At 42.9% G+C, this 15,261-nt stretch overlaps 2 protein-coding genes across 2 annotated transcripts in view; one reads left to right on the forward strand and one right to left on the reverse strand.

The window, feature by feature from the left end:
* The first annotated feature begins 4,824 nt into the window (after window positions 1–4,824).
* On the forward strand, window positions 4,825–6,619 carry LOC121583315 (vasotocin-neurophysin VT 1). The gene is made up of 3 exons (XM_041899497.2): window positions 4,825–5,156; window positions 5,674–5,878; window positions 6,171–6,619. The coding sequence occupies exons 1-3, from the start codon at window positions 5,037–5,039 to the stop codon at window positions 6,311–6,313; spliced, it is 468 nt and encodes a 155-aa protein (XP_041755431.1). The 5' UTR covers window positions 4,825–5,036; the 3' UTR covers window positions 6,314–6,619.
* Window positions 6,620–7,639: 1,020 nt separating this feature from the next.
* LOC121582466 (3'-5' RNA helicase YTHDC2) overlaps window positions 7,640–15,261 on the reverse strand; it is a 28,845-nt gene continuing 21,223 nt past the window's right edge. Inside the window, exons 24-31 of the mRNA XM_041898268.2 lie at window positions 15,055–15,250; window positions 14,804–14,910; window positions 12,239–12,358; window positions 11,912–12,105; window positions 11,509–11,704; window positions 11,186–11,392; window positions 10,926–11,108; window positions 7,640–8,644 (exon numbers count right to left, since the gene is read on the reverse strand). Coding sequence (XP_041754202.1) covers window positions 8,579–8,644; window positions 10,926–11,108; window positions 11,186–11,392; window positions 11,509–11,704; window positions 11,912–12,105; window positions 12,239–12,358; window positions 14,804–14,910; window positions 15,055–15,250 — 1,269 coding nt within the window. The 3' untranslated portion in view covers window positions 7,640–8,578. The remainder of the gene's footprint in view (window positions 8,645–10,925; window positions 11,109–11,185; window positions 11,393–11,508; window positions 11,705–11,911; window positions 12,106–12,238; window positions 12,359–14,803; window positions 14,911–15,054; window positions 15,251–15,261) is intronic.

The raw sequence follows: 15,261 nt of genomic DNA on the forward strand, positions 1-15,261 counted from the left end.
GACCTCAGAAAAAAATTTGTAGACCTCCACAAGTCTGGTTCATCCTTGGGAGCAATTTCCAAACACCTGAAGGTACCACGTTCATCTGTACAAACAATAGTACGCAAGTATAAACACCATGGGACCACGCAGCTGTCATACAAGCTCAGGAAGGAGACGCGTTCTGTCTCCTAGAGATGAACGTACTTTGGTGCGAACAGTGCAAATCAATCCCAGAACAACAGCAAAGGACCTTGTGAAGATGCTGGAGAAAACAGGTACAAAAGTATCTATATCCACAGTAAAACGAGACCTATATCGGCATAACCTGAAAGGCCGCTCAGCAAGGAAGAACCCACTGCTCCAAAACTGCCATAAAAAAGCCAGACTACGGTTTGCAACTGCACATGGGGACAAAGATCATACTTTTTGGAGAAATGTCCTCTGGTCTGATGAAGCAAAAATAGAACTGTTTGGCCATAATGACCATCGTTATGTTTGGAGGAAAAAGGGGGTGCTTGCAAGCCGAAGAACACCATCCCAACTGTGAAGCACGGGGGTGGCAGCATCATGCTGTGGGGGTGCTTTGCTGCAGGAGGGATTGGTGCACTTCACAAAATAGATGGCATTATGAGGAAGGAAAATTATTTGTATATATTAAAGCAACATCTCAAGACATCAGTCAGGAAGTTAAAGCTTGGTTGCAAATGGGTCTTCCAAATGGACAATGACCCCAAGCATACTTCCAAAGTTGGACAGGGAATTTTTACTAGGATTAAATGTCAGGAATTGTGAAAAACTGAGCTTAAATGTATTTGGCTAAGGTGTATGTAAACTTCCGACTTCAACTGTATTGTACGAATTGCAATTCGTAACATATCATACAAATTATCATTTGTAGCCTATCATACGAAATGGATGATGGACATCCACAAATTAACACATACCATACGAAACGTGACATATCATACTAAATGGAGTGACTTGGATTTACGTACAGAATAATACGAAATGCTCTGAGACCATGTTGCCTGATCAGTTTGGTGAAGAAGGCACAACAGCGCCTCTTCAACCTCAGGAGGCTGAAGAAATTTGGCATGGTCCTTAAGACCCTCACGAATTACAGATACACCATTGAGAACATCCTGTCGGGCTGTATCACCGCCTGGTATGGCAATTGCACCATCCGCAACCGCAGCACTCTCCGGAGGGTGGTGCGGTCAGCCCAACGCATCACAGGGGGCACACTGTCTGCTCTCCAGGACATCTACAGTGCCTGGTGTCACAGGAAGGCCAAGAACATAATCAAGGATCTCAGCCACACAAGCCACGGCCTGTTCACCACGCTACCATGTAGAAGGCGGAGACAGTAGAGGTGCATCAAAGCTGCAGCCCTATGTGTCATAGTAATTGAATACTGGTCATTTTAATCATGTTTACATACTGTTTTACCCACTTCATATGAGCTTCAAGTTCCTTGGTGTCCACTACACCAACAAACTATCATGGTTCAAACACACCAAGACAGTCGTGAAGAGGGCACGACAAAGCCTATTCCCCCTCAGGAGACTGAAAAGATTTGGCATGGGTCCTCAGATCCTCAAAAGGTTATACAGCTGCACCATCGAGAGCATCCTGACTGGTAGCATCACCACCTGGTATGGCAACTGCTTGGCTTCCGACCGCAAGGCACTACAGAGGGTAGTGCATACGGCCCAGTACATCACTGGGGCCAAGCTTCCTGCCATCCAGGACCTCTATACCAGGCGGTGTCAGAGGAAGGCCCTAAAAATGGCCAAAGACTCCAGCCAACCTAGTCATGGACTGTTCTCTCTGCTACCGCACAGCAAGCGTTACCGGAGCGCCAAGTCTAGGTCCAAAAGGCTTCTTAACAGCTGCTACCCGCAAGCCATAAGACTCCTGAACAGCTAATCAAATGGCTACCCGGACTATTTGCATTGTCCCCCTCTTTTACGCTGCTGCTACTCTCTGTTTATTATCTATGCATAATCACTTTACCTCTACCCACATGTACATCTTACCTCAATTGCCTCGACTAACCTGTGCCCGCTCACATTGACTCTGTACCAATACCCCCTGTATATAGCCTCACTACTGTTATTTTACTGCTGCTCTTTAATTATTTGTTATTTTTCTATTTTTCTTATTTTTTTATTTTTTTACTTATCTATTTTTTACTTAACACTTATTTTTCTTAAAACTGCATTGTTGGTTAAGGGCTTGTAAGTAAGCATTTCACTGTTGTATTCTGCGCATGTGACAAATAAAATTGTATTTGATATACTGTATTCCAGTCAAGGCTCATCCTATATATCTGCTGCTGTACCCACCTTTTCTATTAATATACTGTCCATATTGTCTATACACACCATCATATACATTTATATTTATTTTCTGGACTCTGACATTGCTCGTTCTGATATTTCTTGATATTTTTATTTTGGGGGATTTGTGTGTATTGTTCTGTATTACTGCACTGTTGTAGCTAGAAACAATAAAATTTGATTAGATTTTGATTTGATCCTGTCCACATTCTGATTGTGCCCACATTTTTTGACATGTGTAAACGACTAAAAGACGCATTGTGATCTTATAAGTGTAAACAGACCAGCTTGGGATGTAGGATGCATGTTAACCACATGTATAAACGGAGCTATAGACCACCCTCTTCAGAGGTGGTCTTGATGCATTGTTCGTCACTTCTCCTCTGACTAGATTCTTATTGAGAATGTACTATTCCAACGCCAGTACGATACGCAAGTCACCTGTTAGGACACTGAGAATTAACACTCATTTAGAAAGGCCCATTAGAATTTCCAATGGCTTGATTTATTCCTAAATAAAAACGTGTAAAATGTCACTGCATAAACATGGTCGTGTTCAAAACCTCACACTAGCTGTAGCTTATTTTCTCCCTGCTCCATCTGTCGATGTCATGTCCAACTGATATTGGTTTCAAGGTTTATTTCAAGGTATTTATTATCATAAACCATGTTTCTATCTACAGCTTTTATGCGAGTAAAGTCCTACAGTTACAAAAATCATGACAGCTGTGATGGAAACAAGACGTTTAGGTACAATTGTATAAATGCCTACAGATAATTTATTCGTTCGACATGGGTGGGATCTTTTTGTGAGAGGTAAAATGAACTATGCAAGAAATGGCGGTGGAAACGCCTTTATGCGCAAATATTTATATAATAACCATCATATCGAAGTAAATTTGGAGTCACCTAATGATATGTTGCATGTTACTCCCACTACGACTCGGGAAACCATGCAGTTTTATTAGGCTACAGATTAAAACATTTATGATGCACGGTGATCTTGATGCTCCTTGCAATAAATATCGAGGGTATGATTCTGGTGACATGATGATCGATGCTTGACTGCCGGTTGACAAATAAAATTATTCTCTCGCTTATCCATAATAATCTCATGTAGACTAGTTTACCGTATCTGCGAGCTGTTGGCTAGAGCCAAAACCAGAGTACGCACATTTGCTATTTAATGCAACCGTTTTTGTGACAAAATTATCGGTAGAGTTGAAAATGCGATGGAAACACATTGAACTTTAGATTTGTATTCGGTACATGAAAGCTTTTAAACGAAAAAGAAAACGTTGTTTTCTCTACGCCATCATGCAACAAGTCTGTTTGGTGGAAACACCGATGGTGGGAAAATGAGCATATTTTCTTTATGTGGATTTTAGAATATTCGCATGAAAATCTGTTGCCAATTGGATGGAAACCTGGCTATATACTGTGAACGATTGTTACTTCAGAATTGTTGTCTCTTTCCCAGTTCCCCCACCACTGCCATAGCTCTACAGTAGACTATGTATGGAATAATTGGTCAGTCTAAGAAATGTGTGCCAAGCTGCACCATTGTAGGCTATTGTAACAATATCATTGGGAATCCTGTTTCCTCTTCCAACTAGTTGCACTGGCTGTGATTGTGACATTACATCATTTCCGTACAGCCATTGGGGTGGGGGTAGATATTGTTATTTTTGCTCCATCCATTTGAAGGCTCCCCATGACTTCTCACTGTTGCTCCATTTTGTTTGCTGCCTCGCATACGAACAGCTGGTTTAGTGTAACAGTCATAAATATTCAGAACAATTAGCCGTGGCATCGCTGTAAAGGACTGACAGCTTCTTCAGCTCATGTTCAGAGGTCCTGCTTGATGTGCCATAAACAAAATTTAAGTTTTCTGATGCAGCTCATCGCTCTGGGTCTTACAATGCTTGCTCTCTCTTTCTCTCTCTCTCTGTGTCTGCCTGTCTGTCTAATAACCTGTCACAAGCACATCACTCTGGATCAATGTCACACATTTTGTTTCACATTTAGTCAAACATTTCTCCATCACTCACTATTTCTGTTCTTTCTTTCTCTTTTAACATTGCCACCCCTCTTCTCAGTCTCTTGTCCGATTGGGATGAAAACGGTTAATTAAGGGGAGACCACTTGCATGACCTAAAATGAGTTGAGACACTTACAAATTATCTTTATGTCTATTTTATAGAAATACAGGTTTAGGATGTGTTTTTAGAGACAGTTATTGATGTCATTGGCATGATATGGAATGAAATTGTTATATTTCTTTGTAATACATATGCTTGGAATGTCCATGGTGTCACATCATTTCATATAGGTCTAGGCAATAACCTGACCGTTGATAGGCTCTCCAGACAACTCATTGAAGTATATAGACAGACAGTGTCAGTCTTATTCATCTAATTTACCAGTGTCATTGGTCAATTCTAATTAGTCTTTCTTTAATCAAATGGGAGAGGGATTAGCCTAATTTTGACAGTTGAATTATCAGAGATCAGATCGGACATTGGCCGTGATCACCGTGGGGAGATGCAAATTATGTGATGACGTGGGCGCCAAGCATACGCTTTATCAACTTGGACGATCCCTATAAAAAAACTGAATGTTCTTAGTCATTCAAAAAAAAAACGAGCCGTTTGAAAGAGTTCAGTTGTAGCCGTAGCCACAAATTGGACGAAGCACTTTACATTGAACAAGATGCCAGATTCTACAATTCCACTGCTATGCGTCCTGGGGCTCCTCGCGCTCTCCTCTGCATGCTACATCCAGAACTGTCCGCGAGGCGGGAAGCGCTCTTTTCCTGATCTGCAAAGACAGGTAAGTTATTTTTCGATGGAAAAATATTGTTTTCGAAGGAAAGTTATTCAGTTTTGTTCCCAATAATTTTAACAGTTGGTTTTAATTTGGTTGTTCTGGAAGGTAGTGAGTGCTTTGTTGTTTTAAGAAAACTTTACGCCTATTGGTGCAAATAATCCATTGGTTTGAAATTAAGTAGCCTATTAATTCTGTTCCGTTGTTCACGAAAATAAAATAATTCTTACAGATAAGCATCACATCAGCTTAATGTGAATAGCCTACAAATGAGCTCTGCCAGAGGCATTCATTGCGCAAAATGTAACCTAACGATATTTTTGGGCGACATCGTCCTTCATGTGACTTCTTGCTCATGCTTGCGGTATTGAATCTTATATAAAAATAGGCTAGATAGCTTACTATTAATTTCAAAAACTGAAACACAGTAGGCTAATCAGCGGTGTTGTTTCCCGATAAGCTTTAGTCGTGCGTAATTGCGCTTCTACACACAGCGATTAACAAAGGATCCTTCCATTTTCAGTGCATGTCTTGTGGCCCCGGGGACAGGGGCCTCTGCTTTGGCCCCAGTATCTGCTGTGGGGAAGGGATGGGCTGCTACGTGGGCTCCCCAGAGGCAGCTAGTTGTGTGGAGGAGAACTACCTGCCCTCCCCCTGCCAGGCCGGAGGAAGAGTGTGTGGCTCTGAGGAGGGACACTGTGCTGCACCTGGGGTCTGCTGTGATGCAGGTAAGACAGCCCTCTTGTTTTGTTAGCCCTAGCCTCTGTCTGTCTGCTGGACTTGATAAAGACAGTAAATGGAGAGGTGAGCTTGAAACCGATGTGATATTAGTGATTTTACTGGTTTTACTAGTAAGAGGTGACTTATTGTGTAAATACTTGAACCCAGATCTTTTTGCCTATATACCATTTTGCATCATCCACTAGTTGGTGAGGTAACACTTCAGTTCATAGTAATACAAAAAAAATCCATATTGATGTTTTGTCTACTATATGATTAAGTTCTTTCTTATTTCTACAGAGAGTTGTCTACTGGATCCAGACTGCCTAGAGGACAGTAAACGTCAGCCACCTAGCGAGCAGAACAGTTCATTGATGGGAGGTTTGGCAGGAGACCTGCAGCAGTGGATGCTGCATGCCACCAGCAGAGATAGACATCAGTAACCAACCACTGGCCATCCCTCACCTGAACACACACCCAGAATAGAGCCTAGATCAGTTTCACATTCACTACTACTGAAAAAAATAAACGATCTAACACAGCATACACACATCTTTCACATACAACAGGACACACACAGGAGAGGAAGAGTGGGCTTGCTGCATAAGAAAAAACGATAAGCTCTAGTACATGAATCTTTACTGTGTGCATAGTAGCCTTCAGTAAGTTGTCATTTATAATGCTTCAACTCAAATATGGATTGTACAATCCACTAAGGGTGGAAGGAATGTAAATATGTAGCAAATAAATATTTTCTTGCACTGTTGAAATGTGTTTTTCCTATGACTTACTGAGAGGTACAGTAATAGGCAAACAGCATCTTTATAGGGATTGTTCACCACAAAATCAAAAGGTTCTTGTCAGGGTTGGTGCCAATAACTCAGTCTAAATTCCAGTGAATTCATGAATTGATTTGCACTCCTATGGACAATTTTTTTTAATGCAACAGTCTGGAATACCACATAGGTAGGAAAGATTTGGCACCATATAATCTGATTTTAGGGTGAACTATCCTTTTCAGGTAATACTGCAATGTGGATGTATAAAAAAGCTGACAGGTTATTGATAAAGTCTTTATCTATATCTTAAATGAATCAGATGAACACATACTTGTCAGTCAATTGTGTAATATTTAACCCCCTGCTTTACCAGGGATAACATGAACCGATACAAAAAACTACCCAGTTGAACATTTCATATCCAAAATTTTAGTTTATTAAAACGTACAAAAATAATTACAAACGATCACAGATCAGTTGAAATGAAAACACAAACATTTGGATCGTTGACACCAAGACTGAAAGAGAAAGACATGACCTCTAGTAAGGTCTCACCAGGCACAACTTAGCTACAGTTCAAGGTTATACGCTGAGTGTACAAAACATTAGGAACACCTGCTCTTTACACGACACCATGACAGACTGACCAGGTGAACCCAGGGGAAAGCTATGATCCCTTTATGATGTCACTTGTTAAATCCACTTCAAATCAGTGTAGATGAAGGGCAGGAGACCGGTTAAAGAAAGATTTTTAAGCCTTGAGACAATTGAGACATGGATTGTGTATGTGTGCCATTCAGAAGGTGAATGGGAAAGACAAAATATTTAAGTGTCTTCACACTCAATAGTTTCCCGTGTGTATCAAGAATGGTCCACTACCCAAAGGACATCCAGCCAACTTGACACAACTGTGGGAAGCATTGGAGTCAGCATGGGCCAGCATCCCTGTGGAATGCTTTCGACACCTTGTAGAGTCCATGCCCTGACAAATTGAGGCTGTTCTGAGGGCAAAAGGGGGTGCAACTCAATATTAGAAAGGTGTTCCTAATGTTTTGTACACTCAGTGGGCGACTGCAGTGACACGCATTTCAAAGATGTTAACACAACATTCCAACACATTGTGTGCCATGGACTGCTATGGTACATGAAACTCATATGTACTGTGAGAAGCATTGAAAAGACATACGGGACACGATTCCTTACTAATAGTCCCAATCATTACATTTCACTGTACACTTTCTCTCTTCCATAGTCCCATATCCTTCACTGTGAGTTAGGGTAGATGCCAGTCTCCTTATATACTGTATTATCCGGATTATTAAAAACAAAACGGAACAGAGCTTCTCTCATGAGGTCACTTCATGTAAACACATCTTTCTGCACTTAGACATTCTTGAACATGAACATAATAACAATATTGCATCTGAAAAGCTGAACAACTTTCAGAACATGAACTTCAGTTACAAAAAAAAAAGCCACTGGACCACTGACAAAGAAGTGGGTACAGAAGTGGTTCAAAACACATTCAGGAACAAAACTAGCCCTCGATCTGTTATAATGCTGCCTTCGATCTGTTATAATACTACATAGCCAAGTCAAATGGTGAGGTCCTCAAGGTCAGTCCAAACAGTGCAATCTCTCATAGGTAAAGGAAATACATGTAATTACCACATTGCCAACTGGTAATGGTATTTAATAAAAAAGAATCAAGTGGGCATAGCAAAAGAACAGGTCAAGGCTGCGTAAAATTAAACTATAGTTTGGTGCATTTTAAATTAAGAAATGGAACTATCCAAGAGTGAGCAGTTATTTTGTCAGATTTCCTTAAACACTGTGCAAATTATATTTCTGCAGTCACATTTTGTGTAACCTGTGGTTATCTGATGATAAAGATGGGGCCTGTTGTACCTCGTGTTGCTGTGGTAGCTGCTATGGTTTCCCTGAGAGTCTCTCCCACAGCAGCAGCAGCTGGCCTCCAGCCTGAGGCTCCACCTCCTACATGAACCAGAGAGAGAGAGGAGAGGTGTAGTGAGGGGCAGTGAGATGGGGGAAAAAATAGTTCCATTCCAGTCATAGAAATATACAGACCAAAGATGGAAATGAGCTACACTATATATACACAAAAGGTATGTGGACACCCATTCAAATTAGTGGATTCGGCTATTTCAGCCACACCCGTTGCTGACAGGTGTATAAAATCGAGCACACAGCCATGCAATCTCCATAGACAAACATTGGCAGTAGAATGACCTTACTGAAGAGCTCAGTGACTTTCAATGTGGCACCATCATAGGATGCCACCTTTCCAACAAGTCAGTTCGTAAAATTTCTGCACTGCTAGAGCTGCCCCGGTGAACTGTAAGTGCTGTTATTGTGAAGTGGAAATGTCTAGGAGCAATTACGGCTCAGCCGCAAAGTGATAGGCCACACAAGCTCACAGAACGGGACCGGCGAGTGCTGAAGCGCGTAGCATGTAAAAATCATCTTTCCTTGGTTGCAACACTCGCTACCGAGTTCCAAACTGCCTCTGGAAGCAACGTCAGCACAAGAACTGTTCATCACAAGCTTCATGAAATGGGTTTCCATGGCCGAACACCCGCACACAAGCCTAAGATCATCATGCGCAATGCCAAGCGTCAGCATTGTGGTGTAAATCTCGCCGCCATTGGACTCTAGAGCAGTGGAAACGCGTTCTCTGGAGTGATGAATCACGCTTCACCATCTGGCAGTCCGATGGACAAATCTGGGTTTGGCGGATGCCAGGAGAACGCTACCTATCCCAATGCAAGTTTGGTGGAGGAGGAATAATGGTCTGGGGCTGTTTTTCATGGTTCGGGCTAGGCCCTTTAGTTTCAGTGAAGGGAAATCTTAACGCTACAGCATACAATGACATTCTAGACAATTCTGTGCTTCCAACTTTGTGGCAACAGTTTGGGGAAGGCCCTTTCCTGTTTCAGCATGACAATGCCCCCGTGCACAAAGTGAGGTCCATACAGAAATATTTTGTTGAGATCGGTGTGGAAGAACTTGACTGGCCTGCACAGAGCCCTGACCTCAACCCCATTGAACACCTTTGGGATGAATTGGAATGCCGACTGCGAGCCAGGTCTAATCGCCCAACATCGGTGCCCGACCTCACTAATACTCTTGTGGCTGAATGGAAGCAAGTCCCCGCAGCAATGTTCCAACATCTAGTGGAAAGCCTTCCCAGAAGAGTGGAGGCTGTTATCGCAGCAAAGGGGGGACCAACTCCATATTAATGCCCATGATTTTGGAAGAGATGTTCGACGAGCAGGTGTCCACATACTTTTGGTCATGTAGTGTATGTAGCAATATACAGTATGTGCATAGTTCAAGTAATCTCACTTGAAATCTTAAAATGTAAGCCATTTTAGTATGTTTGTTTAATTAGTCTTTGTATATTGAATGTTGTTTGTCGGAGGGGTCATCTTGACAATATAGAGTGCAATAGTAATGGCGTCTTTTTGTAGGCACTAACGGAGGAGAACTCTGCCATGGCTCGTTGGCCAAAGCCTATTGGGATATTCATGTTTTTTTTTTGTAGGGTTTTTGGATAAACGCTGAAAATAAGGTCTGTGGTAAACACAGGCTTAGGAGATCTTATACGTTTTGTTCTATGAGATGATCTTCATCAGCTAACATCACTTTCTGTGAATTTTGAAGCATTTAAGTATTCAAAACAAGCACAAAAAGGCTTAATAATTCATAAAGTTCATGTTAACTGACATTATCTCATAGAACAAAACGTATAAGATCTCCTAAGCCTGTGTTAAACTTAGACCTTATTTTCAGCATGTATCCCATAGACATTTTACATTTTTAGTAATTTAGCAGACGCTCTTATCCAGAGCGACTTAAAGTAGTAAGTGCATACATTTTCCTTTTTTCATACTGGTCCACCGTGGGAATCGAACCCACAACCCTGGCTTTGCAAGCACCATGCTCTAACAACTGAACCACACAGGACTTCATAGGAATGGCCAACGAACCAGAGGTAGATTTACATTTACATTTTAGTCATTTAGCAGACGCTCTTATCCAGAGCGACTTACATGAGCATAATGCTAACTAATTTCTGTTGTTTAGCATTACAAGCTGGCAAGCTCTATTGTCCTCAGATAGTGAGATCATCTTGACAGTAGTCTGTAGGGGAGTTTTGACCATATTAGCAGCATAACATATCTCTTTGTTCAGTTGTCTATATTGGTCCTGGTCTGTGGAGATGTTCTGACTGTATTGATGTTAGGTAACCCACCTGTCCGTCTCTGCTGATCTGCACTTTCTTGTTGTCGTTCCAGGGGTTGAGCAGCTGCTGGGCATACTGGAAGGGCAGGATCTCCTTCCGGGTCCACTCCACACTGAAGACCCCCCCCAGCCCTGTGGAGCCCCAGTCCTGACAGGGCTCCTGTCCGATGACCGACATCATCCGCGCATAGCCCTGAGAGGCCGAAAATGACATGTTACAGTCTGCTATTCTCCATTTCCACAGACGCACACGCACACACACACACACACCTGGAAATGTCCGGAGCCCTGGACAGAGAAGACCAGGAAAACCAGGCTGCTCTCCAGGAAGGCTCTGTTGAGTTTTAGCTCGTTGCTGGGCGTGGTGGACCAGATTCCTCTCTGCTGGGAGATGTCAATGTTCCTCAGGTTGCTACTCTTCATGATGAAGTAACGCACCGTCACACCTCCTGGCCGCGGGGATGGAGACTTGGAGCACTGAGGGAGCGATTGAGTTAAACTATGATAGATTTAGATTTACACACTGTGATAAATGACTTCAACCGTTGCTGGAGCAAAAGCTGTACTAATAAAGATATTGGTCATTTGTGTACCTTTCCTGATGAAGTGGGGGAGGGGCTGGCACAGGGGCTGTGGAGGCCGAGTGAAGCCGATTCAGGAGACTTGGTGGTGGAGGAGTGGTCATCTGTGGGGAACTTGGAGCCCTTGTCCCTGCTGCCATGGGGGGCTTTGGGCTGCAGGAGGGCCGAGGCAGGGGACAGTATGGAGGCAGGGGACAGTCTGGAAGACCTGGAGGAGGGGAGGGGAGGGGAGGGGAGGGAGGTCTGGGTGGGTTAGTGGACTGGCCAGGAACTGGATATAGATCAGATTGACAAAAACGTAATTAACAGATTGATATACTTCGTTAACCTATAAGGCATTGTGAATACTGAGATACAACTTTTGATCGTAGTTGGTCCATTTCCCATACTGACGCATCCAACCCCCTCTCATCACCTGTCTGTGGCTGTTTGTGATGGGGTGGCGATGAGGAGTTCGTTGGGGCTGGCTGTGGGGCCGGGGGTCCTCCTGCTGTTGGCGTTCCTCCAGGATGAGGTCTGGGGTGGCTCCTCAGAGGACATGGGCCGGGGCCTCTGGCCAATCCCTGTGGGCTGCTGCAGCCCTGCAGTCTGATCCTCAGTCCCCAGCACCTGGAGACAGGATGGGGATGTATGGGTCAGTGACAGATACAGGTACCAGGTGGTACAGCTACCAGGTTTACAGGCCCATTTACGGTGTTATTTCCAGTATTTCTTTCATAATTTAAGCCAGTGTCCTACTGACCGACACCAGGGCCCGTATGGTGTTCTCATCCAGCTGAGACCAGGGCTTGGAGGGGGAGCGGATCCTCCTCAGGAACAGACCGTGCCACTTCTGCCTCAGCTGGAACACCAGACCCACCACCTGACAGACAGAGGGATGGAGAAGAAGAGTGGGTTATACAGGTAAGAAGGCAGTTTCCCCTACAATTTTTTTCAGCAGAGGTGGCAAAGTTAGCAGGGGGCGTGGTAGTGGGCATGGCCAACGGTGCCATCTCCGGCCAACATTTTTAATAGCCTTGGCAGCAGAGACAAAATGTAGATGTTTTAAAGCAAATGTCCTGTAATTCTACACATTTTGCCATGGGGTGGAGAGAAACACTTAATTTTAAAGCTAGTTTCCTGCAATTCTACACATTAAGTCATGGGGCTGATGGCTGAGATAAATAAATGCAGTTTTATAGCTAATTCCCTGCAATTCTACACATTTTGCCATAGCATAAGAACAAGGCATAAGCCATCTGAGTAACTCAAATATTATAACAAAATCAATGGGAGCCCCATGCCATGACAGTTTTGGAATTTTCAAGCTGTCCTTTCAAACAGCTCTTACGTTAAAAGGGCATAATCATTTTTACAATTTCACAGTATTATTCCAACCTCCGTGTGGAAATATATACAGTACCAGTCAAAAGTTTGGACGCACCTACAGGGTTTTTCTTTATTTTTACTATTTTCTAGATTGTAGAATAATAGTGAAGACATCAAAACTATGAAATAACACATGGAATCATGTAGTAACCAAAAAAGTGTTAAACAAATCAAAATATATATTTTGTACTTGAGATTCTTCAAATAGCCACCCTTTGCCTTGATGACAGCTTTGCACACTCTTGGCTTTCTCTCAACCAGCTTCATGAGGTATTTCAATTAACAGGTGTGCCTTGTTAAAAGTTAATTTGTGGAATTTCTTTCCTTCTTAATGCATTTGAGCCAATAAGTTGTGTTGTGACAAGGTAGGGGTGTTATATAGAAGATAGCCCTATTTGGTAAAATACCAAATCCATATTATGGCAAGAACAGCTCATGTAAGCAAAGAGAAACGACAGTCCATCATTACTTTAAGGCATGAAGATCAGTCAATCTGGAAAATGTCAAGAACTTTGAAAGTTTCTTCAAGCGCAGTCGCAAAAAACATCAAACGCTATGATGAAACTGGCTCTCATGATGATCGCCACAGGAAAGGAAGACCCAGAGTTACCTCTGCTGCAGAGGATAAATTCATTAGTTACCAGCCTCAGAAATCGGTAATTAACTGCACCTCAGATTGCAGCCCAAATAAATGCTTCACAGAGTTCAAGTAACAGACACATCAACAGTTCAGAGGAGACTGCGTGAATCAGGCCTTCATGGTCGAATTGCTACAAAGAAACCACTACTAAAGGACACCAATAATAAGAAGAGACTTGCTTGGGCCAAGAAACACGAGCAATAGACATTAGATCAGTGGAAATCGGTCCTTTGGTCTGATGAGTCCAAATTTGAGATTTTTGGTTCCAACCGCCGCATCTTTGTGAGACACAGAGTAGGTGAACGGATCTCCGCGTGTGGTTCCCACCGTAAAGCATGGAGGAGGTGTGATGGTGCTTTGCTGGTGACACTGTCAGTGATTTATTTAGAATTCAAGGCACACTTAACCAGCATGGCTACCACATCATTCTGCAGCGATACGCCATCCCATCTGGTTTGCGCTTAGTGGGACTATAATTTGTTTTTCAACAGGACAATGACCCAACACACACCTCCAGGCTGTGTAAGGGCTATTTGACCAAGAAGGAGAGTGATGGAGTGCTGCATCAGATGACCTGGCCTCCACAATCACCCGACCTCAACCCAATTGAGTTGGTTTGGGATGAGTTGGACCGCAGAGTGAAGGAAAAGCAGCCAACAAGTGCTCAGCATATGTGGGAACTCCTTCAAAACTGTTGGAAAAGCATTCCTCATGATGCTTTTTGAGAGAATGCCAAGAGTGTGCAAAGCTGTCATCAAGGCAAACGGTGGCTACTTTGAAGAATCTCAAGTATAAAATATATTTTGATTTGTTTAACACTTTTTTGGTTACTACATGATTCCATATGTGTTATGTCATAGTTTTGATGTCTTCACTATTATTCTACAATGTAGAAAATAGTACAAATAAAGGAAAACCCTGGAATGAGTAGGTATGTCCAAACATTTGACTGGAACTGTATATAAAAACACAGGAAAATCTGCACTGGGCAGTCAAAAATGTGTAAGATATGTCTTTTCAAACAGCTCATACACTAAAAAGGCATTATCATTTTCACAATTTCACAGTACTATTCCAACGTCATAGTGTGGAAATATACTTATACAAAAAACTGGAAAATCATGTTTGACTGCACTGGGCCCACCGCTGCTAAATTAATATAGGGGAAACACTGGAAGGTGATGAGCACAAGATGCAAAACTGCTGTTTAAATTAAATGCCCAGTTGTATTGCTTGAAGGGCCCTTTGAGTACAGACAGAGCATATCAGCACTGCAAAATAACCAAGCTATGTCCTCACCTCTCGGTCCAGTTTGAAGTTGAGCCACTCGTCGATCTTCATCTGAGCCAGGTGGGCCGTGGAGCGATCCTCCATCTCACTGTCACTGCTCTCATTCACCACATCATCTACAGCAGGCACATAGGGCCATACAGGCAGAGAGTGATATTTACAAGAGTCTCTTTGGAACCATCAGATTTCAACATATTAAGTGCAAATATAGGCAAGACTTATCTAACTGAAGGATGTTTCCTTCAGTTAGATAACCCTACCTTTCTGAATGGCAGGTTCCTGTAGGGCTGTGCTGGGCAGTTTGGCGCAGCCCCCGAAGATGGCTACGGTGAGTGGGGAGACCACAGAGCAGCAGCGGATGCTAGCTATCCTATGGGCTCGTGTCATCTCATCATAGATCAGCCAATCGGTGGGCAGGGACTGGACGGCCGCCACCTGGCCATTGACTGGGGGGATCTAAGAGATGG

Source organism: Coregonus clupeaformis, chromosome 15, assembly GCF_020615455.1.
Source record: "Coregonus clupeaformis isolate EN_2021a chromosome 15, ASM2061545v1, whole genome shotgun sequence".
Lineage (NCBI taxonomy): Eukaryota > Metazoa > Chordata > Actinopteri > Salmoniformes > Salmonidae > Coregonus > Coregonus clupeaformis.